Source organism: Ixodes scapularis, unplaced genomic scaffold (assembly GCF_016920785.2).
Source record: "Ixodes scapularis isolate PalLabHiFi unplaced genomic scaffold, ASM1692078v2 PGA_scaffold2__306_contigs__length_199485367, whole genome shotgun sequence".
Classification (NCBI taxonomy): Eukaryota; Metazoa; Arthropoda; class Arachnida; order Ixodida; family Ixodidae; genus Ixodes; species Ixodes scapularis.
Window position 1 is genome coordinate 91,799,069 of NW_024609857.1, and position 24,895 is coordinate 91,823,963.

A 24,895-nucleotide genomic window follows, 5' to 3' on the forward strand; every position below is an offset into this window, starting at 1 on the left:
TGGTCCTTGCACGAGACTGTTGTGAGAATGAATACAAATAAATACACACAAACAGATGGTGGTGCGCGGGGCTGGACAGATAGGTGAGAACCCTCAGCCTTTGATCACATTTTAACTTACTGGATGGGTGTGTTCCCATGTGTCCCTTACGCCAAACTGCCCACATTACAGGAACTGTCCAGCACCACACCTACTATAATTCCCTCGTCCATTGTGCTTTTTTTCTGCCTCTCTTGTGTCATCTGCTTTTCAAATATACTTCAAATAGTTCTATTTCACTGATTTTCTAACTTTAAAACAAATTTATCTTATTGTTGAAAAACATTGATCCAGGTCTGGGTACTACAACATGCCTCAACCCTGCTAAACTTGCTCATCCAGGCAGGGGCGGATCCAGAACTCCGTTTTGGGAAAAAAAAAGGGGGGGGGGGGGGATTTTTAAGGGTACTATTCTCCCATTCTTTCTTGTGCACCGGGGGGCCCTCCGAGAAGGGGGGAGGGGGGGAGGGGTCGACCTTGGGGGGAGGGGGGGGGGGCGGCCGCCGCCGCCGCCGCCCCCCCCCCCCCCCCCCCCCCCTCTTCTCCCACCCTCCTTGGATCTGCCGTTGATCTGCCCCTGCATCCAGGTAAAAGCTTTTTTTTTTTTAAATTTTTAACATATATATTTATCAGCGTTGACAAAAAAAAAAATAAGGCAAGGTAAGCTTATTGGATTTCCTTATGTTGATTACTGAACAGTTCCTTAGGATACTTTTGAAATGCCGCCAGTTTCCCAGTGCATGATACCGTGATATCGGTATCACGTACAGGGGATCCCACAGCGTCCCGTTCTGGCACGCTGTGGGACAAGCATAAGCAAACGTTCTTAGCTTACCATTCATCAACCGTGGCAGTACCAAAACATCGAAAAAACGCAATGCTAAAAAGAAGCTCGGAAGCACACGCACGCAGCACAAGATTGTGGAGCACCAAAGCTGTCAGAGCAGCAAAGCAAGCAAAGCACTTCATCACCGGATGTGACGTAACAAGCACATCCGGCACAACATTAGCGGTTTGCGAACATTTCTGTTTGGTGTACGCACGCCGTCTTGTAAATGTCAGTTTTTTCGCGTAAATGCAAAGTTTGTGAAGATAAACTGACGCCCGCGTAGCGTTCACGAACTCGTAACAGCTCTACGACGTTGTTCGGTGTCACTTTGATAGCTTTGCATGATTTGTGAAGATGTGAACTTGACAGTGTAAAAAATGTCTATTAGCGGTGAAAAGGCTTAGGTGGTGACTTTTAAGTTTCGAGCTTCATCAACGAATGACTCTCGTTCCGTGACCTTCGCTACCCTGTCCTGCATCGGTAAGAACCTGAAACATCACCGAGTAACGATGGAGCGTCCTCATTTAATCCTTGAAACGCCAGCAAGCCGGTGACAACTCTGTTCCTTTGCAAGTTCGGCGTTCCCCGAATGTGTTTTAAAACATGGCGATTGGCAGTGCGTGCGATTGCACCTGCGAAACTTTATTAAAGATCGCTCGCGTATCTAGCTGCCGGAAATGTTTAAAACGGTAAACATTCGCGTAAAGGATTGGCTAACTGAGACCGAAGTCAACAAAGAAATGTGCCGGGAACCTTTATATCGACGCATGTTTTCTGTTCTGGCGACTCTTGTTCCAAGGATTGTTTTTCGTACTCGCAAAGATATTAATTTTAAGCAATTGTCTTATGTCCGTGCCACAAAGTCCACCGCAAAAAAAATGTGTTCGCGTATTTATTTATTTTTTTTTTTAATTTTTGCTTGGAAGCCGGAATGTTGGCTGCTGTAGTCCGTTGCCTTTTATCTGCACCACGATCGTAACTGTTGGTAGCGCTGCCGTCCCGCAATCTTTACTGGGCTGTGAATGTCGTAAATGGTAGTGACGTTATTGGCGCATTGCATAGTCCATGAACTCTACGATCAATATTTTACAATAGATTATCTACTGACCTGAAGTCTAGCTCAAGTAATAATGATTCTAGCTGCTTAACGTTTATGCAACTTTTCCCGTTTTCTTTTTATTAATTTTTTTACAAATTTATTACAACATTGAATAGCTGCGTTAACGTGAAGGGTGCTGCGTTGTACGCTAGTTTTACGGTTCACCTGTGTTGCTCCGAGGAAGCAAGTGGCAAAACGCACCTACTTCTTTTAAATGTGCTTATTTATTTGCACCTAAAACATATTTTTGATCACATCTCACTTCAAACTGAGAGAAAGAAAAAAAAAACACCCCAGTTAAAAGAATTAAATTTTCTTTTTGTTAAGTGTATGGAATCGTTTGAGGTAGTTAAATACATGCCCCTTATCAATCTCTCGCCTGTTGTCAGACCAGCCGGCTCCTGAGGAGTTTTAAAATGATGCAGCGCAGAAGCAGGGCCAGTGGCTGCAAACACTTGGTCTCCAAACATTCCTCCTCCAGCACGCGCTATATGCCTTTTGCCTTGCTTTGGCTGCACGTTCACACTCGGGGTGCACGAGACGCCGAAGTATTGTCGAAGGTCGGAACCCCACGCTGAGCCCCTCCCTGCTGCTCTCACCCCGTCGGTGATTACAGTTATCCCAGGCCCCATTCCCTGCAGAAAAGTTTTCTAATGAGGCAAAGTGCCTCTTTTTGCAGTCCACAGGTCAGCTATGTGCAGCAGGGCATCCGGCCATTCTCGCCATATTTCATGCTTTCGAAGATGACTTATTGCGCGAGGTTCAAAACAAGCCGCTTTCAAGTAGAGCACTCTCCACACGCTTCGCCTCCACAGGGTAAAGAAAAAGATGGACACAGAGGCGCCTGCAATGGCCACCTCCAATGGCGAGTCGGCGGCCGGCGTGTGCGCCAAGGAGGGCGCCGACAAGCTCAAGTCGGGAGGCCAGGAGGAGGAAGACGTCGACATGGCGGAATGCGGAGAAGGCGGAGTCACCAACGGCTGCCCCGAGAACGCTTCCCCGGACGCCGCGGAACGCATGGAAGGCGCAGGGTCTAAAGCGGTGAACGGATCGAGTGACCACAGTGCTAACGAAGACAGCAGGCAGTCGGAAAAGAATGCGTCCGACATCGAGATGAACAGTGGTGCAGGAGAGGACTCTTCCAAAGGGGACAATGAACGTAAGGAGGATGCCTTGGACAGTCAGCTGGATTCCTCGCAGGCGGATGGGGACGCAGTAAAGACTGAGTCGACGGAGGCGAGCGAGGAACTTCCGCTGCCCGACGACAAGCCCGTGGAAAAGGCGAAGGAGGCCAACTCTGGGGAGTCTACACCATCGTCGACACCCCTGCGCAAGAAGAAATCCAAGAAGGTGTCCAAGCTATCCATCATGCATGCCATTGCGAGTCGGCTCTCGGGGCAGGCCAAGGTGGAGCCCAAGTCCGAAACGGTGAGTGTCTGTCTCTGCCGCTCGTGGTTGCGACGTTTGGGGGAACGGAAGCTGGAAGGAATGTCCCCACAATTGATGGTTTACTCTCTGCTTTTGGAATCTGCTTCAGCGTTGTGTCGATGGTGGGCTTTCTTTATAATGGGGATGGAGAGCTCTGTAAATGCAGACGAGGGAAAGACACAACCACGACAGGACAGCTGGACAGGTTTGTCTTGTCTTGGTTGTGTCTTTTCTTCATCTGCGTTTACAGAGCTGTTCATTCACATTGTGTACACAGTGTGGTACTGTTATTGCGAAGATGCAATCGGCGCTCTTTTTTCCCTCTTTTTTTTTAAGAATTGAAGGGGTGTCACAAAAACTATTAGAGTGGTGTAAAGAGCACATTTGGACAGTAATCTAAGCAGTACATTTTCATGCACACCAGTACCATATTGAAATGCAAAAGAGTGCCGATGCCTTATTCACACTAACAGTGTCATACGGTGCATGTTTACCAGCTGGCCCATTCTTTTTATGCCTTAGTGCTTTCTTTATGTTATTTTGCTTGACACCATTGTACTGTTTTTTTTAATTTTTTTTTTAGTGACTGCATGATGATTGATTTTGAACTTGAGACCTAGGTATGATCAGGAATTGCTGGCCTTTTAGTTTTCTTTTTTTGGGAATGCTGATTGGGTCTTTGTCATCAGACAACTTTGAGCTTTGCATTAGAAGTAATCTGTCCATTGCAGAGTATCATGTTATTGGAAGCATTTAGTGGCCAGGCTACTACCTTAAAATACTGCTGAAGTGTATGCTTTGTTCAAGTGCTCACTATAACATTTCCAAACTTGGGAATTCTGCCAGTTATATGTCAAGCGCGCAATTTGATCGGACAAGCGCCCATTTTTCATTTCATTTCATTTATTTTCACCTTAAGGGCCCGGTTAGGGCATTACATAAGGGGGGGTATATACATGTTATACAAACAAGAAAAGGAAGAAACACAAGCTAATTAACACATCCAGGTCAAGCTCATTAATCGTACAGACTGGCAAAAAATACTAATAACAAGAAAAATGAATCCGTAAGCTTGACAGAAATACTTCTGGGTCCACGATGGTGACGATGGAGGATGGTAGGCTGTTCCACTCGGAGATGGCTTGAGGAAGGAAAGACTGATTGAATGCGTTTGTGGAACCGGAAACACATTTGATTGTGCAGGAGTTGTTAAGACGGGAAGATGTTCTGTCAGGAGGTGATAACAAAGAGTTCTTGAGGTTAATGTCTAGATTAATCTAGTTTTCAGGGAAGGTTGGTGTGGGTGTTCCCTTGGCACTTTACGGTAACATGCTTGCCATAAAACACTTTTAATTAGATCCATTTCATGGCAGTGCCATTAAATGGTTTTAATTGGAAGCATTTAGTCACTTGTTAATGCTATGAGTTTTTGTGGTGATGCATTGTCATATTACTGGAGCGCTTTGTCAGTGTAGGCTGCCTTTTCTTTTATTAATAAAAAAAATGAGCTCCCCCCCCCCCCCCCCAAAAAAAAAAAATCAAGGGTACAAGAAACAAGACAGTGGCTGCTTTATTTCTTGCCTGTATGTACAGTTCTTGGGGCGTTGATTTGTTGTCTGTAGTCCATTGAAGTCCACTTAAGCGCCGTTCACACACTTGCAACCAAGTAGGACGAGAGAGACAAGACCGGTTTTTAAGCCTCTTGCGACATCTTAGGACCAACTCCGCAGCAGCGCATCCGCCCCTAAGATGTCGAGAAAGCCTTAAAAACCATTCTTCTCTCTCTCCGTCCTCGTGGTTGCAAGTGTGTGAACGGCACCTTATATTCATTCGACCGCAATTGAGACTTTGTCTTTACTCCTTCATGAGACGCAGAGTGTGCACAAGTACAAACCTCTGAGTATTAAAGTAGGTGTTTTCAGGAAAAAATAGAATTATAATTGTGGTTGGCAGTAATCAGGCAAAGGACCAAAGCCCAAGCGAAAGGGTGTAATAGCTTCTTTTCAAAGTGTCTCGAGCCATTTGGGTTGGCTTTGTCAGCAGCAAGGTTACGTTGCTATTCGCCGAGTAATAGCAGGTGGGTGGTCCAATAACAAGGAAGGGGGGGAGAGGAGGGAGGGAGGGGCAGGCAGGGGCAGGCAGGCATAGCATTCAGCTGCTGAGGAAAAGCAATGCAGCCTCTCTTATCAGATTTCTAATTATAATAAACTGTTCAGGGAGCTTGAAATCACTTTAGACAAGATATTCGTGGCTACATTCAGATGAAAGAATTTATATTGGTAAGCAAAAAGAAAATGTTACTGCAACTGATATGACTGAGATGCCCAGACGTCCCATTTTTGCCGGGACAGTACTGATTTCTAGGTTCATTTCTGCCGTCCCGTCGTTCTGTCTCGATGAAGCCTCATGTCCCTTTTTCGTGGGAGTGTGCATAGTTGCATTTACAGACATAATTTCTTTTAAATAAACATACTATGAAAATTTTACTTTTCCAGAATACAGTTTTGTTCCCTTTCTGGAATGTTATCTGCCAATACATTTTGATTGCATAGACGTCGATACAGAGAACTCTTTATATTACTGAATGTGGCATACTTTAACCGGCAACATTTCTTCCCCACTGTTTAAACGTGGGGAGGAGAGGCACTGGTGTTCTTGACAAAGAAGTTGAGAAAAATTTGCATTTGTATGGAAAGGCGGCTTGCGACTGTCTGACTCGTCCCCGTCATCACGCCACCGGCACATCCGCTGGATTTTGTGCTCTAAATTTGTCCGCTCAGAAAGGGGCGTGGCACACTTCTATCACATTTTTAGTAGGGAAGTAGACATCGCATAAGCATAATTATAAATATCTAGGATGCTTGGAACCCGCAAGATAAGTTATCACCAAGGGCAGACAATCTCAGAAAAACTGTGTTGTTTTGGTTTTAGGGTGTTTTATTATCTTTGAGCCTTCATATTTCCCATTTAAAAAAATCAATACCTTGTATGATCGCAAAACTAGTCAAATAGGCATTTGTAAAACTCCCGGCAACCCAGAAAGGTGTACATTTGAGGCATTTTCGCGCGCTCTCTTTTTCAAACTGGTGCTACCCGCCATCGCATTTATTTTGAGAGGTCAGCCTAGCCATCTTCTCTGTCGCATTCTTGAGTATCTGCAATTTCCCATGAAACCAAAAAAATAAAAAATTATTTCCGACAGCAAAGCGCTTTGTCGTTTGACGCACGGCTAATCAAACGGCGCCATTGAAACTTATCGTAAAAAAACAAAACAAAAAAACCCCATTTCATTTGCATTTGTTCTGTCGTGCACATACCCCCCCCCCCCCCCAAAAAAAAAAGAATAGTTTACAGGTTTTTTGTTTTTTTTTATCAAATGTGGTACAATGCTTTTTCAGTGTCCTCGGGAAAATACATACACCATAAAACACAAAATGCAGCAGGAAAAGGCAGCAATTTAGCCGCCAGTAGTGTTTAAAACTGCATCTACGCAGGCTGCGCCTATCGCAATCAGTCCACTCGGTTAGGGTTAGCCGGGACGCCATTAAGAGTCTAGCCTCAAACCCAGAGACTTCGAAAAAGGCTTGTTGCCCCTGGGGTCGAGTGTTTCTTGGAATGGTGTATAGGCTCTTTTAGGTTTGTTTGCCATGCCCAAGGTGTGCATAAGAACATTTATTTTTTCTTGGCTTTTTTTTTGCATGAGCATTGCATCCAGGGCATAAATAACAAGCCATATCATAGCTAACACCAGACATATAGGAATGAGTCAAGCACTATAAACTGTTCAAACTTCATTTACCTACCTAAAATAATTATACAAACATTTCTTATGTCCTTTTCCTCAACTCGTGTTCGCAACAGGCTGTCGTGTTTTATTGCACTAATTGACCACACACTCGAATTCGGATATTCAATGATGGTTTGATATTTACCAAGCGCATGCTGACGACTGACGAGCCAGATATTCAATGATGGTTTGATATTTACTGAGTGCAAGCTGACGAGTGACAAGCAAGCTGACGAGTGAAGAGCAAGCTGACGAGTGAAGAGCATGTTAGTGACCAATTCATAAGCCAGACTTGGTCATGACATGTCCGGCACCGCTTGAGTGCATCACAAGAAAACTGGCAAGTTAAAAAAAAAGTATATATATATATATATAATATATGCGTGATTTCATCTCAAATCGTGCAGGCAAAAAGAATTGAATTTTTAATTTTGCTGAAAAAAATATATGTTATGGTGTAGTCTCTAAAAACGCAGTCGCCACAAACCGCAAGTTCGTTGGATTTTTTGTTCTCGACTTGAGAATTTTAAGAGAGGCCGGGGTGGAAAGCAGTGCTTTTCATATCCTTCGTGGGTCGGATGTTTCGTTCAATCTCCCGTTGTGGATTTTCAGTTCCCATTTTATTAATTTTTTTCAAGCACTCTGTGAGCACAGTTAAATGACTCGAATGCCATGAAATAATTTTAGGCGCTTTGCTTTTTGTCTATAAAAATGTCCATAACGCCCCCTCGGTTAATTGTCGAACTTTGACAATTAAATACTGGCGATCTACTTGGGTTACATCGATAGTTTTTATGTCTATGGAGAGCCCGAAACACGCTGTTTATACATATTATAAAATCACTGAGCTGTATAAATTATCCTTTGCAGTATGTCTACGTTAATGTTATGCTAAAACCAAAAAGTATTAAACTTTGAGGTCAATTTAAAAAAAAAAAAAAAAAAAAAACATTTTTATTTTTTTTTTATTTTTTGTTACGATGTAGATATGATAGTTGTCTACTCGAAAAAACAGGTCAAGAAAGTGTGTATTTTGCTTGTATGTTTTATATTTAGGCCTCAATATCAGAAAAAAGATGTCTTCGTTTTCAAGACCTAAGCCAGACATAGCGACCCGTACGTTTCTATGAATTGTGAAAAAGATTTTCTGCATAATTGTCTGCGTTTTGTAATCAATTATAAATGCAATTTGTGGTATTGAATAGTTATTTGTGTTTTGATAACAGCGGGAAACCACAAGCAATGTATCTAATCAAATCAGCAGGCCTAGTAGACTTTCAGTATCGAAGAGGCACAGACGCTGTATTGTTTCGACTTATAAAACTTTCACTGTAAACTAGCATGACTTGTTATTAGCTGTCATATTACTAAGACATAGAAAGTCACCACATCATTGATTTATTATATACAGTTCTTTCCGAAACCAAACGCTAGGGTTTGTTCACCTCACCGCACATCGGCACTGATCACCAGGGAATAGCCTTTCACTTCCGTAACCCACAAAGGTAAAGACACACAAACGGTCCAAAATTCACAAAGAAATTGTCACGGAGAGGGGTAGGGAATAAAAATAAATGAATAGGAATAAAATTACCCAACTCCCATCTTAACAAAAATTGTCTTAAAAGAATAAAAGATATAGGTTTGACCGGTGGCAAGGTGATAGGTCCACGCATGGTGGAGAGCCAGACAAAGAAGTCGACGACACGTAAAGGTAAAGCAAAAAATGTAATCAAGACGGAAAAACTCAGCCGCACACGGCGAGAACAAAAACAAACTCCTCCGGGCATTCCCTAAAAGGGACGCAACCAAATGCGTGCGAACACGCTTTCAACAGCTTGCAGGCCGCTACATTATGACGAAATAAAACCAACAATTAAACAATGCTAACAAACAATTCGTAAGAAAACATTAAAAAAAAAAAAAATGTTCAGCGGAAGCGCACTTGAGAAACAAAGTTCAGCGAAGCGAACACACGAAATAAAAAAAAGTCTTAACTGACCGACGCCAAGTCCAGTCCCATGACACTGAAGCCTGGCAGGATGACGGCGTCCAGATGATGCTCGAATCTATTCTTCACTCTGTTCCGTATAGCCACGACGGCTGTGCAAAACAGAGTGAAGAATATAAAATAATTGGCTTGCTTTGTATGTTTATACAGCCTTGATGGAGATACGCCTCAACGGGTGATTGGTCTCTTAGCTGTAGATGAGAAATTTAGCCAGTGCAGTACAACCGCTAACCTGGAGTTTTTAACATGTATCACGCAGTAGTGATTACACGAACACGTGCCGTTACGAAACTCATCCAGATCTATATATTCGAGCAGCGCAGTTTTATGCGCGAGAAGGCAACCGAGACGTAACGTGCCTCGAGCTTCATATCGGGAGAGGAGCTTTCGAGGTCGTTACTGTAGTTACTCAAACTTCCTCTTTCCCCTCGCCTTTTTCAGAAGAACACGCCAGCCGGCGCTAACTTGTCATCTCAGGAGAAGACCACTCTTCACAATTGATTATAGTTAACAAGGAGGCTGACTTCGACCCAACTAGTCTCCAGGCTTCGCTGTTTCCAAAAGAGATAACCCTTCAGTGCTATCGGATCCCTTCGGAGACAGAAAGAGCACGGCAGTTTCAAGGGTAGGGCGCTCGAAGCTTGTTTCACGCGTGCATGGATGGCTGGTTTCAAGATTTGCCAACATCCCTATTGGAACCGGCCCATCTTCGTGTGTGCGTCTGCGGGATTGTTGTCCCGCGCCACCGGTTTTAGCACACACGCGGCGTTGTTTTGGCCGGCAGAACTGTTGTTGACCACCGATATTGTAAGGCCGTGGTGTCCTCATCCTCCCGGGCAACATTTCCTTTGCTTTCCCTTCTGCAGTACTTTGACTGATTGACTCCTCCTGGGTGGCCGTCACTGTTCGCAGCGTCAACGCCATATTCGTACCACTTCACTCCTCGTGACACAGGGTTCGCTGCTCGCTTTACTGTCACGGGCCGTCCTATCTAACACAACGTTTGCGAAAGGTCGTGGTCATCTGCTGGTTCCGAAGGGGCGGGACGTTCATATAGGCCAGCGAGGGCCCCGAATCAATACGACGGCTGACGATTTCTACACATTAAAAATTTACGACGCCTGCTAATAGGTTTCTATTTTGCCAATGTAGCTTGCCGCCTGTAATAAAATTTAAATGAGCAATAAATATAACAGGGTGTAAATACTTCATTTTTATGTGAGAACGTCGAAAAAAGGCAAGAATATTTCCAGGTTTGTGAAGACGCGCAACTCACAAGTCCGTTTCGAGCCGTAAAAACACTTTTTTTTTTACGATATTGAAGCTTAAACATAAAACATACAAACAAAATGCACACTTCCTCGACTTGTTTTTCGAGTAGAGAACTATCATGTATACGTTGTCAAAAATAATAAAAAAATATAAATGCTTTTTTTTTTTTTAGAAAATTGATCTCAATATTGCTACTTTTTGGTTTTAGCATAACATTAACGTAGGCATACCGCAAAGGACAATTTATACAGCGAAGTGATCTTATAATATGTATAAAAAGCGTGTTTCGGGCTCTCCATAGACATAAAAACTATCGATGTAACCCAAATAGATCGCCAGTATTTAATTGTCAAAGTTTGTCAACAATTAACCGAGGGGGCATTTTTGACGTTGTTACATAAAAAAAGCAAAGCGCCTAAAATTATTTCATGGCATTAGAGCCTTTTAACTGTGCTCACAGAGTGCTTGAAAAAAGTTAATAAAATGTGAACTGAAAATCCACGGCGGGAGGTCTTGCAAAACATCTGACCCACGACGGATGTGAAAAACACTGCTTTCCGCCCCGACCTCTTTTAAAATTCGTAAGTCGAGAACAAAAAATTCAACGAACTTGCGGTTTGTGGCGACTGCGTTTTTAGAGACTAACGCCATAACATATATTTTTTTCAGCGAAATTAGAAATTCGACCCTTTTTGCCTGCACGATTTGAGATGAAATCACCGATATATATATATATATATATATAATGTATACCTATACACACACAGACACACACACAGAGCGGCCTTGTTCTTGCAATGTCACGGCAAAAATCACATATTTGGCTTCTTTCCCTCTGATGCTAGTTCTCGTGGTTTCAACCTTCTGATATGCAGTTAGTAAAATTTGAACCCAACATTATTTATGGTGTATTCAAGAAGCACTTGAATGTACGTGACCAACTTTCCTTTTGCTTTGATCAGAAATTGCATATAGATGTATGTTCAATTGTGAGTTTAAAAAAGAGAAATCTTTGAACCCTGATATCACATCTGTTTGTAAAGTAGCTCTGAGCTATTGCTACTGCACTATTATAGACATGCACTCTTTCATCCTTATCTATCTGCCTCATGCTTGTTCATGAGAAATGATTGTTATAAGAGTCATGGAAGTTGATGTTACTGTCCTAAATTGTTTTGGGTGCCATTGGGGAACACTACAGCATTTTCCGAGGTTAAAATGTAGTCAAAGTGGCGCAATCCAAGCCTACAGTTCAGGCCAACATCCCGACATGAGTCCCTGGTGCACATTTGTTAACCAGTTGATTGCATCCCAGACATTTAAACAAAACTCGTGTATCTGCATGAACAGGATGTAGTTAAACATCAAGAGATGTTTTGCTGAAGTTAATTAATTTAGTTATCCAGCTCATCACTGCTGGCTTCTCCAACTTGTACCCCTGGTGCAATGATATATGCACTGCTGTTAGATTCCTCATTCAGATCCTCTTATTCGATCGCGGGGTCCGTAGCTTATGTCGTTTATCATGTTATTAGTAAACTGAATATAGCACAGCTATGCCGCAATGTTTCAAACCTCGTACCCGAGTGTTACTCTACCATGCTACCTTTCATATAGCAAAAGGACTTTCCATAGTTATGAGCTTGCCCTTATAACCTTTCTTTCTTAATCAGATCACTGAAGAATAGATGTTGAGCTTCTCTTTTGGCATTACGAAGTCTGATGTGTGGATGAATATTCTTTTTCAGGAATCTAATCCTAATGAGAGCACCCCGGATGCATCAGACGACAGGTTATCACAAGATGCAAAAGGTATTTTAACTCCCTTTCATTTACTGAGATAAATACTCTTGAGTTTAGTAGTAGTTTCCCTTGGAAAGGCAGCAATGCTGTTCACTACCAGCCTATTGGTTGATATTTTGTATCTACATCTGAACTGCCTTTGCAAGCTTTGCCAATAGACGATTTGCGATTTTCCCAAGCGCCCCGGACCACACGCGAGGAACTGTGGGAAAAACTGTCCCTCGCCTGGCCGCTCTGCCTTGAGATCACATTGCCTTTTCACTTGCCTCCTCTTAATCCTCTGTTTTTTGATTCCATTACCTATTTTATCTATTCCCGTGTATTTTTATTGCTTCTAAGTGTTCCTATTCTCTTCTGCACGCAATATTTCTTGTATATATATAGTATCTGTGTCTTTATTTCACCTTTTTTGACGGGAGTGCCGATGGACAACACGCCGCTTTGCGCGTCGTTCCCCGGGTGAGTACTACCTTTGCTACCGATTCCTATCACGCTGTTAGCTGTTCATTTTGGTTTATTTGACCCGCATGCAGTCGAGAGGAGCGGTTTATGAACACCTGCGCACATGTCATAGGGGTAGGCAGAGCTCTGAATCAACAATCGCGACGCAAGAGTCGAGTGCGCTGTGATTTGGCCGCCCGCGCTCGCTCCGTTGACTCGCACTGTAGCATATTCTTTCGAGTGCCGCTTAACTCGACCAAGATACAGCCCGCATCTTTGCCGTCGCGAATCATTTGTCCGAATGCCTGCGAAACCGTAACACCGTTCGGCATATCCAACGCTGCGGCGCCTGACAACTGCACGCAGCGCGAGCCCTTAGCAAGCGCCGGCGGTTCAACGTCACGGCTTGTATGCGCCTTTGGGATGCATTCATGATCAGTCTCCTAGGCGGTTGTCAGTTGCTGACATCTTGACTCGAGCATCAGCTGACATCTTGACTTGAGAAATAAAATTATAAGGAACTACGAGTTTCAAGGGGACTGCCTGGGTGACAGCACATCTTTGCACTTGAAAAAGGATGTTTGCAACTGACAACCGCTTAGCAGATAGATTAAGAAGGCATACCATAAGCGCATACAAGCCGTGACTTTGGGCCACCGGCACTTGCGAAGGGCTCGCGCCGCTGCGCGCAGTTTGTCAGGCACCGCACGTCGGATATGACGAACAGTGTTACGGCTTCGCAGGCATTCGGACAAATGATTTGCGGCAACACATCTCTGCACTTGAAAAAGGGCGTCGGCAGCTGACAACCGCTTAGCAGATAGATTACAAAGGCATGCCATAGGCGCATTCAAGCCGCGGCATTGAGCCGTCGGTGTTTGCGAAGGGATCGTGCCGCAGCGCGCAGTTGTCAGGCGCCGCAGCGTTGCATATGCCTCAGCTTCGCAAACGTTCGGACAAATGGTTTGCGGCGACAAAGCGGCGTGCTGTATCTTGGTCAAGTAAGCGGCACTCGAAGGCATACAGTGCGAGTCAACGGAGCGAGCGCGAATGGCCAAATCACAGCGCACTCGGCTCTCGCGTCGCAATTGTTGATTTAGAGCTCTGCCTACCCCTATGACATGTGTGCGGGTGTTCGTAAACGAATCCTCTCGATTGCACGCGGGTCAAATGACCAAAAATGAACAGCTAACAGCGCAATAGGAATCGGTAGCAATGGTAGTATTCACCCGGGGAACGACGCGCGAAGCGGCGTGTTGTCCGTCGGCACTCCCATCGAAAAAGGCTAAATAAAGACACAAATACTATATATATATATATACAAAAAATATTGCGCAGAAGAGAATAAAAACACTTAGAAGCAATATAAAATACACTGGAATAGATAAAAATAGGTAATGAAATTGAAAAACAGGATTAAGAGGAGGCAAGCGACAAGGCAATGCGATCTCAAAGCAGAGCGGCCAGGCGAGGGACAGTCTCTCCCACAATTCCTCGCGCGCAGGCCGGGGCGCTTGGGGGATTTCACAAAAGGCCTATTGTACCCACATGCAGCCTGCTTTTTTTTATTATTACCCTTTAGGCTTCAACAGTGCTTGTGCAAACAAACTTCCTAGGGCCACATACCTTATCTTTTGCATTCAAAACATTGTATGGAAAACACTGATATCTAGTTTAGAGTTGTTATGAGTTGCCAGAAGCATTGTGTAAGCCAAATATATGTATGAACAAAAAGGCTGTGCAGAGGCCTAGGGATAGTCATTCAAGAAGGAGCAAAATTGGAAGACCGCATTTTGCGACTGGAGCAGCCACTTCTTCGGGGAAAGGGGGGGGGGGGGGGGGGGGTGTAGCAAGCACTTTTTGTAGTGCTATGGCCATCACGGCATCAAACGGTTTAGAGACTGCGGTATTGCATACGTAACGAAAATGCTTCACATCCTCATGCAATGGGCAAACCTTCAAGGTTGCACCCAAGCTGTTTTTTTTTTACATACAAGGGACCATTTTTCGGAAATTGCCGGTTCAGAAGGTTCCAGTATGAAAATGTGGAAGCACATTCTCAAGCAACCATGGGCACTCTTTCAATCAAGGAAGCTAGATCCTACTGGCTCCATTGAGCTGCAGTGACCTAAATTGGGCTCCTCCAAAGTCCCATTTGTGCCTGTTGTGGCTTATCTTTTGCCCCCAAGTTTGCCCAAAGGTGCTTCTTCCTTCTCCTTTCTTCTCCTTTCGAAGGTGTTCTTTATTTCATCTTGGGAATTCCCGAACCCAGGTTTTCACCAGGTGGTGACAGTTATTTCCAAGATGGGGGATACCTGCATTTGGTCCGTTATCAGAATCTATCAATTTTGTTCGGCATTGTAGATCCTTTCATTTAGTCTTGTCAGAACACTGGTATGTCTATTCGACTGATTAAGCCTAGAAAAGCTACGAGCACCAGCTACTAGTGCTGTCGGACGTGCTGTGCATTGAGAGATCCTTTTAATGTATACACCTTTACTCCAAGCAATTTGAGAAGTATGAAGTGTGCAGTTGTAGATAAGCCAACCATGGTACTGACAGGCTCACTAGGGTCAGTGACAGCTACAGCTACAGTCTTAAAAGGAATTTGAAAGGACAGGAGAATTTGTTCCATTTATCAGAAGTTTCATTTAAACGAACTGCATAAAATTGGTGAAATATAACTTTATTTCAACAACACCATAAATGCAGCTACTATGGCTAACTAGAAAAAAGGTGTTAATGGTAGTTGGGCATTTTGCAAACGTTTTATTACAAAGTAGGTGTGCATGCCTCGGTGGCTGGGCAGAAATTCCGCGCATCCCTCACTCACGGCCTTTCCTTCTAAAAAGGACCCATTGATTGGGAAATTCACACTGCGCACACGCTTGAGCCACAGATGAAGACCATTCTTTTTTTGTGGTTCAAGATTTTTTTGTGGTTGGCGAAGCAAGCTTCCAACCTTGACAGCATCTTGAGTCTTTTTCTTTTTCATTGATATCTTTGAGAGCATGGACTTTGGGATGCCAAACGTCTTGGCGATTTCAGTCTTCGAGAGATCGCCGCGATTCAACTCTGATTATCTTCACTTATGTTGCAAGCGAAAATGCTTGGCGTGGTTGTTTTTTCTCTTCTATGTCAGCACAAAAGCTAATAAGTAGAAACTTGCAGCCACAACGGGATTTCTGGCGACTGCCAAGCGAAACGTGACTGCCGTGGCATGCAACTAGGAGTTTATGAAATTAACCCTAATGGCACGCGAAACAGGATTCCCTTGGCTACAGCTCCTTAGCTGAGAGTCCTCATGGTCGTGAGACTGCCGTGGCCATTCTAGATGTCCACAGGGTTGTTTCGGGTTCGGCCCCGTTTAAGCAAAGTAAGCGAAAAACAATGTTAGGATTGTCCAAAATTTTTGAGGATTACATAAAGAGGAAGCCAACCAAAGTAGCCACCATAGTTTCATTTATCCTCAATTTTCGTCTAGCCCAGTTTTGTTTAATGGGAGTCCTATGTATTTCTCACATTTTTGTGAGAGGAACAAATAACATTACTTTTGCTTTTGCAGAAGCTGAAGATGCTCCACCAGAGAGCCCAGCCAAGGGGGAATCATCTTCATCGAAGAAAGCAGGCCATACCTGTGCAGTCTGCTCTGCCGTGAGTGCCTTTTTTTCTTATTCACAATAGCCTCCCTTTAATAAGTGTCAGCACCGCAAATGGTGTCTTTTTACATTTTGAGAGTTTGCTAGTTAGAACTATAAATCTTACAAACACTTCTAACATACTTTTGTTTCAATGTGGTGTAAAAACCACAGATATTTTGACACAATTGAATTCTTGCAAAGCTAAACCTTACCCTTTAGCCAACATTGCCTTACATAATTTTCAAGTAGCTCAGTAGTCACTGTCTCACTGTGAATAGTAAAGGACAAATTGCTTTGGAGGAGCTGTAGAAACTGGGGACCACCCTGAGCCAAAGCACAAGGTATACCAACCTTTGATTGTGTTTCTTATATAAAAAGTAGTACCATATGAATTTTTTTTCCCCCATTTATTCAGGCTTTTTTAGTTCAACTAGCCAGTGCATTGTTTTTATGTTTTATGTCCTTTTTTACGTAAGCAAGTGACCTCTTTTGACCATGAGAATCTGTGGAATTGAGTGTAAATTAATGCAAAAGCATTAACTGTCCCATGGAGCAAAGCGAGCATTCTGTAACAGTCTGTAGCAGCGAAACGGCACCTGAATTCCCATTGGCCAAAAGCACAGCAACACAGACGCTTCGTCACGGGAGCCGGCGGGGCGCTCAAAATCAAAGTGGACGCGCCTCAGAAGTAAAACATAAAGAAAAGCACAGCAACCAGATGCATCGTCATAGAAGCTGTGGACCCGGCAAGGTTTGCCACGCCTCTGCAGGGAAGTGCGTGATGTCACCGCCGGAGCGCCATGTGAAAAAGGAAGACTTGGCGCGCTGCTTGTAGGAATGCACTGCGTGTAAGAATGCTTTTGCATTCCTACACGTAAGCAGTCTTAAGTGTCTGCTGAATCTTTTAGAGCGCAGCTCTTAGGTGCCCATTTCCGGTTTGAGGAATGCCACCGTCAATGTAACCACGCGTTGCAATATGGGACATTGCCCATAACGACGTCACAAGTGGCGCCACTTAACCTGGGAAAATTTTTCCGCTAAATTTAGCGGAAAAGATGTTTCCGCTAATTTTAACGGAAAAAATTCTCACCGAACTTGGCGGGAAAATTTTACCCTCGTTACGTACGTGTGACGTCACATCAAATTTATGAAAAATCTTTTCTGCCAAATTTAGTGGAAAAATTTCTCCGCTAAATTTAGCAAGGAAATAGACGTCATGTGACCTAAACAACAATTCACTTTCCCCGCTAAATTTAGTGGTAAAAGTTTCGCTAAATTTCCCGCTACGTTTAGCGGGGAAATTTTCGCTTATTTTAGCAGGAAATTTTGTGAAAATTTCTCACTAAATGGGAGGGGAGCAGGAGAGGAGGAGGGGCATACCTCCCCCCTGTACCCTCCCCTACTCCTCTAGAGCTGTGCTCTAATTCGGCATTACAGAGAATTGTAAACATCTTACTTTTTTTTCCTATGCCCCAATCTTATGCAATGTGAATGTACTTGCAACTTCATTTGGGAACATCCAAATGTGCCGGTCTGTCTCCAGGTGAAAGGACTCCGCTACCAAGTGCTGTACCAGGGCAAGACACAGTTCCTGTGTTCGGATGTGTGCTTCAAGACCTTCAGGAACAAGCAAAAGCTGGCCCCCAAAAAGCCGCCGGAGAAGGACCACTGCACCGTCTGCCAGCAGGAGCTCCAGGAAGGCATCGGGTTCTACCCACCCCTGGGCGGAGGCAAGCCTTTGTGTTCGCGCGAGTGCCTGGACAACTACCATGAGGTATGCTGGCTTGAGGACGTGGGTGGACATTGCTTGCTTGTAGTCATCGTGTAGTTTCCTGGGTCAATTGGAACTACATTGTGTAGATAGCTGCAGGATTTAACTATAAAAAAGAAAAAGCTGCATATACCTTGATCTCGTACGAGGATCCTGACATACCGTGCCCGCTAAAATAGTCATTACACACCTCTTGTTTGGATTGTCAATGCACATACCTTATTAGCCGTTGAAAAGTAAATGAACTTCCCACGTCTTTATAGTCCTAAACATGGGACTTTGTTGTCTCAGAATTACCTCAATTTTTGGTGATTGTACTCGCATTATACGGCAATTTCCCAAGACACAGCCTACCTAAAATTGAGAGCCAATCGGGTGAAAATAAGGAGTAGGCTAACTTTCGGCGTGCAGTCAGCAAGAGTTTGAAAAAGTGCTATTTCTAGATCATGTGACCTGCTAAGCTTGTTATCTCAGTAAGGGGCAATGAAGCAAAGATGACTGTCCTTTCCAGTCAGTAATGTTCACCTATCTCCCGCCGTAGCTAATTAACCCCATTTCTGCCAATGTCGCTATTGGCCTGGGCACTGCATTTACTGTAAATAAGCTGTCTTTCTGTCTTTTTTAAAAAAAATTGCAAAGCATGCCACAGTGAGGTGTGGGTTGTCGTTAGGGGGTGGGGCATCCACCGGAATATTACGGTACAGTTTAAGAGAAAGTTTAGTGAGGAAAACGGTGCCACCACTAACTTTCTCCAGCTCAAACACGGTTTTGGGTGCTTCCACCGGGCCTTCGAAGGATGGATGGATGGATGTTATTGGCTATACCCTTTGTAACAGGTGGTAGCTTGCACTACCTAGCCTAAGCCCACCCTTCTAACCCCATTTTCTCCCACAACTATCACCAGGCAGTCTGAGATGTCACCAGGATGACCTTTGCAGGATCAGGCAAAAAGACTTAATTAAAAAAAACATCACCCCCGCCTCTTCCCCCCGGCGAGGGAGTCGCCAATTTTCCTCTGGTAAAGCCTTGTTGGCATTACCCCAGCGCCGGACCCACTGGGGGACAGGGTTGAGACTTTGGGTCGGAGCGACGCAGGAGGGTGTCCCAATTTTCCTCTTTCCCGCCTGTCCCCAGCGGTGCTAGTTAGTTTCCAAAGACAATTTCCACCAATCTTCTAATCGCTTCTTTGTGACTGTAATCCTTTTCTCTTCCGTCCTTCCATCGTCGCCAGCGAAACCCAGGGCCCCGGCCCAATCCGTCACCCCTTCAGGGAGGGCAGGGCGAAGCCTCGCGCACTTCAAAACGAAGTGCTCTAGTACAAATAAATGCAAAGGTGCAAGCGAGCTGGACAGTAATGATGAAAATAAACCCTGGAGAAGGGGAACAAGAGGGACAAAGGACAAACACAAATCTCCAAACACAGCTAGGTGACTAGTGCGCGACCGAAAAAATCCGCCTGGTCCGGGTGTCGAACCCGGGACCTCTCCATTACAGGTGGAGCGCTCTACCAATTGAGCTAACCAGGGGTTAGACATCAGTAGAGCAAACGGGTTTTATCAGCCGCCACCAGTCTAACACCAACAAGGGTGAAGCTTGCAATTTAAGATTATGATTATAATGCAAATAAATGCAAAAGTACCTTGGTCTCATTATGGCAGGCGGCACATGTGCGTGTTTCCTGAAATTTAGCCCTATACGTGCTCGTCCTCAAAACTCCCGTTCTTGCTTCGAACACCAAAGGAACTTCCCAGTGAATTTTCAAACATATTCTCCCTTCTTATATCCTGTTTTTGTTAAACGTATATTGTTAGAACTGATTTTTCCTGCATTCTTACCTCCCACACTTTTCTTTCTTTCTCTTTCACTCAATTTTTACTGAAGTAGTCTCACTAGTGTGAAGGTATTTAAATGTAAGCTTTAAAATTCGGTTTGTTCATTTTTTTCTGAAACTTTTCATGTATAAACACTCGAATACCTTCCGTGCCCACTGCGTATCATCCATTTCGGTCAACCTTTGTTCAAACTTCAACTGGCTAATTGCCTGTCTGCTCTCAAAAGACGACCAGCCTATATCCTCCTGTACCCTCTCATTTGGTGTCTTTTCATGTGCTCCCAACCAATCTCGCAACGTTTCTTTATCAAATTTCTAATCCTGATTGAACCTCTGATTTCATGCACAGTACCGCAATCCCAAAAGACAGTCCTGGTACCATCACTCCTTTCCATATACCTCTGACCACTTCATATTTTTCAGTTTCATAGTGCCTTGAGCTTCATAATAGATTAATTTCTTTTCCCTTTTCTAACCCTAGTGTCTTAAAGGACACATGCAAAGGAAAGAAACATTTTTTTTAAACTTCCTGGTTGGGAAAAGGAAGTCATAAAACAAATTTACAAGGAAAAAGAAAATTTTTAGAGCTATATTTACGGCGCGATACGAATTTGTAGTTCATGCTGCGGGTGCCGCAGAGTAAATGGCCCTTATTTATCACGTGACTGGTACATATTTGTCACGTGGTGCTTGCGCTCTTTTGGAAGCTTTTTATGGCCTCTAAAACTAACTTATTCATCTTTGTTTGAAGTATTACAAAAAACTAAGATGAATAAGTAACTTTTAGAGCCCAAAGGAAACTCCTGAAAAAGCGCAAGCAGACGTGATAGACCTGTGTGCTGGTCAGGGCGCCCCGAAGCAGACGAACTTGTGCGGCCGCGGCGACGGCGGCATTGAGAAACGCGTTGAAGCGTCGTCGTACAACGCTCAACGTGCGGCGGCGGCGACGCAACGCGGCGGCGCACAGGCCTACCACGTGACTAGCAGCGGCTCCCACAGGCGCCAGCTACAAATTCGTTTCGCTCCGTAAATATAGCCCTAAATTTTTTTTTTCTTCGTTGTAAATTTGTTTTATAATATTCTTTTTCCATCTAGACTGTTTAAAAAAAAGGTTTTTTTTTCCTTTGCATGTGTCCTTTAATGAGTTCTATCAGTATGTCATCTGGGCCTGTCGCTGTACATGCTGGAAACTTACTTTCTGCCTTATCCCATTTTCTTATGGTTGTCTCTATTTTTACACAATTCTGCACCCCATCTACACCGCTGCTGTCAGCAAACTTGTTCTGCCTCATCGTTGTTGCCAGGATAGCTTTACAATTCTGACTAACATTGCTCGTCCGGCCTACTTCTATGTCAGTCGCTTGACAGAGACAAAACCAAATCGCGATACGCGGAATTTTTCTCGCAAATAGGGACCGCTGTCTTACGAACCCTCACATTGCATTCTACCGCGACGCGTTGCACGGTTCTCAGTTCCCACGGCAACCATCTCGCAAGAATTCGCGAGCGGTTGTAACTAGGGTTCTGTGTTTTCGGAATTTTTTATTTATTAATGCGAAAGCATTAACTGTCTCATGAAGTGAGCTGACGTCATCAGTTTGAAGTGCATAAACGGCACCTAGTTTCCTTCGATTCTATTGGCCGGCGCGTGTCGACGGGGCTCCCATTGGCCGCTGCGCTCTTCAGTTTCCACGACCGCTCACCCCAAGGCGCTGCGTCTCCATCAGCGCGGCGGCGTTAACATGGAGTGTCCAAGGTCACCAGGGGAGCACACACGGTGACCGGCGACGAAAAGTACGCAGCAGACGAAAAAAAGGAGTGGACGAGCGGCTTGCATGCTTTTGCATTCACAACTCATAAGGAATGCTTAGGTGTACCTCAATCTTTTTTTGTTTTTCAAGTTCGTCAGCATTCTTTTCGTTTTTTTTGCCTTTTTTTCTTTTGCAGCTTCTGCGAGTTTTCTATTGGTGTTGATGAAACACACAGAAATGTCAAATAAATGGTGCTTCAAACGTAGGATAGAAATTTCGTGCTTTCGCAAAGTGGGAGCCAGACGATCTCGGTGAATTGGTTGGTGCGCGTACGTTGATTGTGGTTCTTTTGCTCGTACTGGTGCTGGCGGCACAAAATCCGAAATCAGGCACCCGGAACGCATCTCTGTTTACCACGTCCTAATGAGCAGTCCCTTGGATTTCCGCCCGGTGACGCCGCAGAAGGGTCGCGTTGTCGCCGGCTGTGATTGCGGAGGCATCGCAGCAGCTTGGGAGGTTGTGGCGAACACCCGTTATGCTCCAAGTCGCTGTCCAGCTCGGCAGTCTGCCGCAGATTTGGCAACTGGGACTCCGCAATGACAGTGACACCAGCGTCCCTTCTCCTTTTTTGCCGGGACTTCCGGCACTGACTGCCGGAATCTCGGCGTCTGACAACACGACGCGCTGGCTTCCGTGACATCATTCGCCGCCACTTCAAGACCGCTTTCGACGTATGGGCAGGATCGGACGTCAGACACGCCGTTCGAAGACTTGTGCCAGGCAAAGCCATAAATTGGGAGAGTGTGGCCAGTTTATGATCTCGCCACCGTGATGCCCCCCTCACGAGCGAGCCCGCCGGCCCGTGGCGCAGAGTGAGAGCCTTGAGCGCACGCACGTGAACTCTTGTCAGCTCATTCATTCGCCCCGTGGAATGCGTGGGATAGGCATTTAAAGGGACCATGAAATTACCTTTTTACTTTTTCCCGATAACTTTTACATTAAACCGTCAATGTTCACTGAATGCCGAACAGGCATCCGTTTTCGTCTCGGTTTATTAACTTCTACACAAAAAATTAATGAAATATCGACTTTTTCTTTCTCTCCAACTGACCGCAAAACAAGCCGTGACGTACGCTTTTTCTGGAACCGGAAGTTCTCTCGGCAGTAGGAGAATGGGAGCGTTAGCGGCGACGAGTTGGGGTGCGCCAGTAGGTTTTACTGCGCTGATGTCACCGACATATTTTCTGAATCGGCGCCTCTCATCGCCACATCACAGCCGAGCGAAATTCAATGAGATACGTTGCGCTACAGCGACAGCATGGGACTAGTCCCATACGCCGGTATGCCTGTTGGGAAGTGCAGCGAGTCTTCCGGTGAAGACTCCAGAAGTCAACCCAACTGTCATTGTTGGTAAAAGGCGGCCCGTGTCAGTTGTTTGCAAAGCGACGTAGATGGAAACAAATTGCCGCGTTTTTTTTTCGCGGCCTCGGAGATGCAAAAGCGAGCCGACGTTAAAAAAGATACGTTTGAACTACGAGTGTCAGCAAGAGCCACGTAAATACCTGTTCACACTCGGAGCGGACGCGCGCGTTTGATGGAAGTGCTGCGCTGTTGGTAAGCGCTTCGGGACCGATCTTTTACGATTGCAACTCGATACTGACACGACACTCGGCAAAGAAAGGTTGGACCGGCATTGCACGTATACCTCCCACGAACTGTTATAGCTCGACAGTGACGTGCAGTCTATCAGAATAAAAATGGCATACTACCAATAGTAAAGTGTACATACCGTGTTACGAAGGTAATCCATATGGCGTTTATTTCAGCTCTGTATCACACAAAACAAGAAGATAGAATCGACGAGAGTCCCTTTTCGACGAGTGTTCGTCAACACTGCCTCGGAAAACAAGGGGAAGAGATTGACCTCACCTCTTAATCTAACATTGAGGTCAGCGATCAAACTATAATACGGGAAGGGTCCTCAAGGGTATCGCGGGCATATTCCATTCAGCACGCCAGCCGGTCGTAGGCAGACGGTCTTGCGACAAAGCAACGCTGCGCCGAGTCGGAGTGCCTGCTAAAGCCTATATTCTGAGCAGCTCGCTTCATCGGATTCGGTAGATTCGTGGCCGTTGTCGCTCTTCTCGGGTGTTTGTGGATCCAGCGTTCTTGTTCGTCGTGGTCTGTTTTAAGTACTTTTTTTCTTGCTGCTTAAAGTCGGCACGCGCGAGAAGAACACGTAGAAAAATAAACGTTCAGTCAGTCAGAGTTTTGAGAGGAAGGAAATCAAAGGAAATAAACGTTCGTCGGTCGTCGCGACCCAAGTAACTGAAGTCGGCCCTGCCCTACTGCGCACGCGCAGTGGTTGCTTCGTTTACCACACGATAGATGGCACTTGGCTCTCAGCATTATCAAATTTGGCAATTTTCGCCACACATCTCTAATTATACTACAAAATGTGGATCTGAATACTATTTAACAAAACTTTTAGGAAACATTCGCCGGCTATTTATTGTTTACGATCGCGGTGCTGGTGAGGTAGGCTCTTACCCAATAGGCGACGTGGATTCGGCTGCTGTGCTCCGTTTCCGCGGATGCATCGTAGTGAAAAGGCAGAGAGCTTTCGAGGGAAAGAAGGCGCAAAAGAGTCCAGTTTTCTTTTAAAAGTTCTATAGCAAATAATTTTTTTTGGCTCCCTATTTTTGTGTTTTTGTGTTTCTTTTCACACCTTTTACAACGTGCGGTGGATGAAACTCGATTTTAAAATCATTTCATGGTCCCTTTAAATTTCAGTTCTTTCCTTTTATTTTGCAGGCTCTGGCAAAAAGAATGATATACCGTATTTACTCGCATAATGAACGCATTTGCCACAACGGCCATCAATATATGTACTTCTTTTTTCCCCCTGCATAATGAATGCACTTTTAATTTTCTGCTCCATGAGTCTTGAACTGCGTCCAACTTAGCTAGCTGGCTCGCCACCAAGCCTGCCAATTTTCTTTTGCGGCCAGGCCAAGCCAAGCCAAGCCAAGCCACTTTCGTAATGGCTGCAATTTCGTGGTTGCGGAAGTGATCAATCGTGAAACCAAGCGGTGCGCACGCCTAGCAAAGCTGGGGTCAAGCAATTGCCCAGCCTCGGACGTACTTCGTCCATCGGATGCATTGATGTCAACAAACACGCTGCTGTCTGTG

At 44.7% G+C, this 24,895-nt stretch overlaps 1 protein-coding gene across 1 annotated transcript in view; it reads left to right on the forward strand.

The window, feature by feature from the left end:
- Nucleotides 1-984: 984 nt before the first annotated feature.
- The window catches only part of LOC8033347 (zinc finger MYM-type protein 4), a 100,301-nt gene continuing 76,390 nt past the window's right edge, over nt 985-24,895 (forward strand). Inside the window, exons 1-5 of the mRNA XM_029983121.4 lie at nt 985-1,348; nt 2,783-3,395; nt 12,214-12,277; nt 16,275-16,363; nt 17,894-18,124. Coding sequence (XP_029838981.2) covers nt 2,796-3,395; nt 12,214-12,277; nt 16,275-16,363; nt 17,894-18,124 — 984 coding nt within the window. The 5' untranslated portion in view covers nt 985-1,348; nt 2,783-2,795. The remainder of the gene's footprint in view (nt 1,349-2,782; nt 3,396-12,213; nt 12,278-16,274; nt 16,364-17,893; nt 18,125-24,895) is intronic.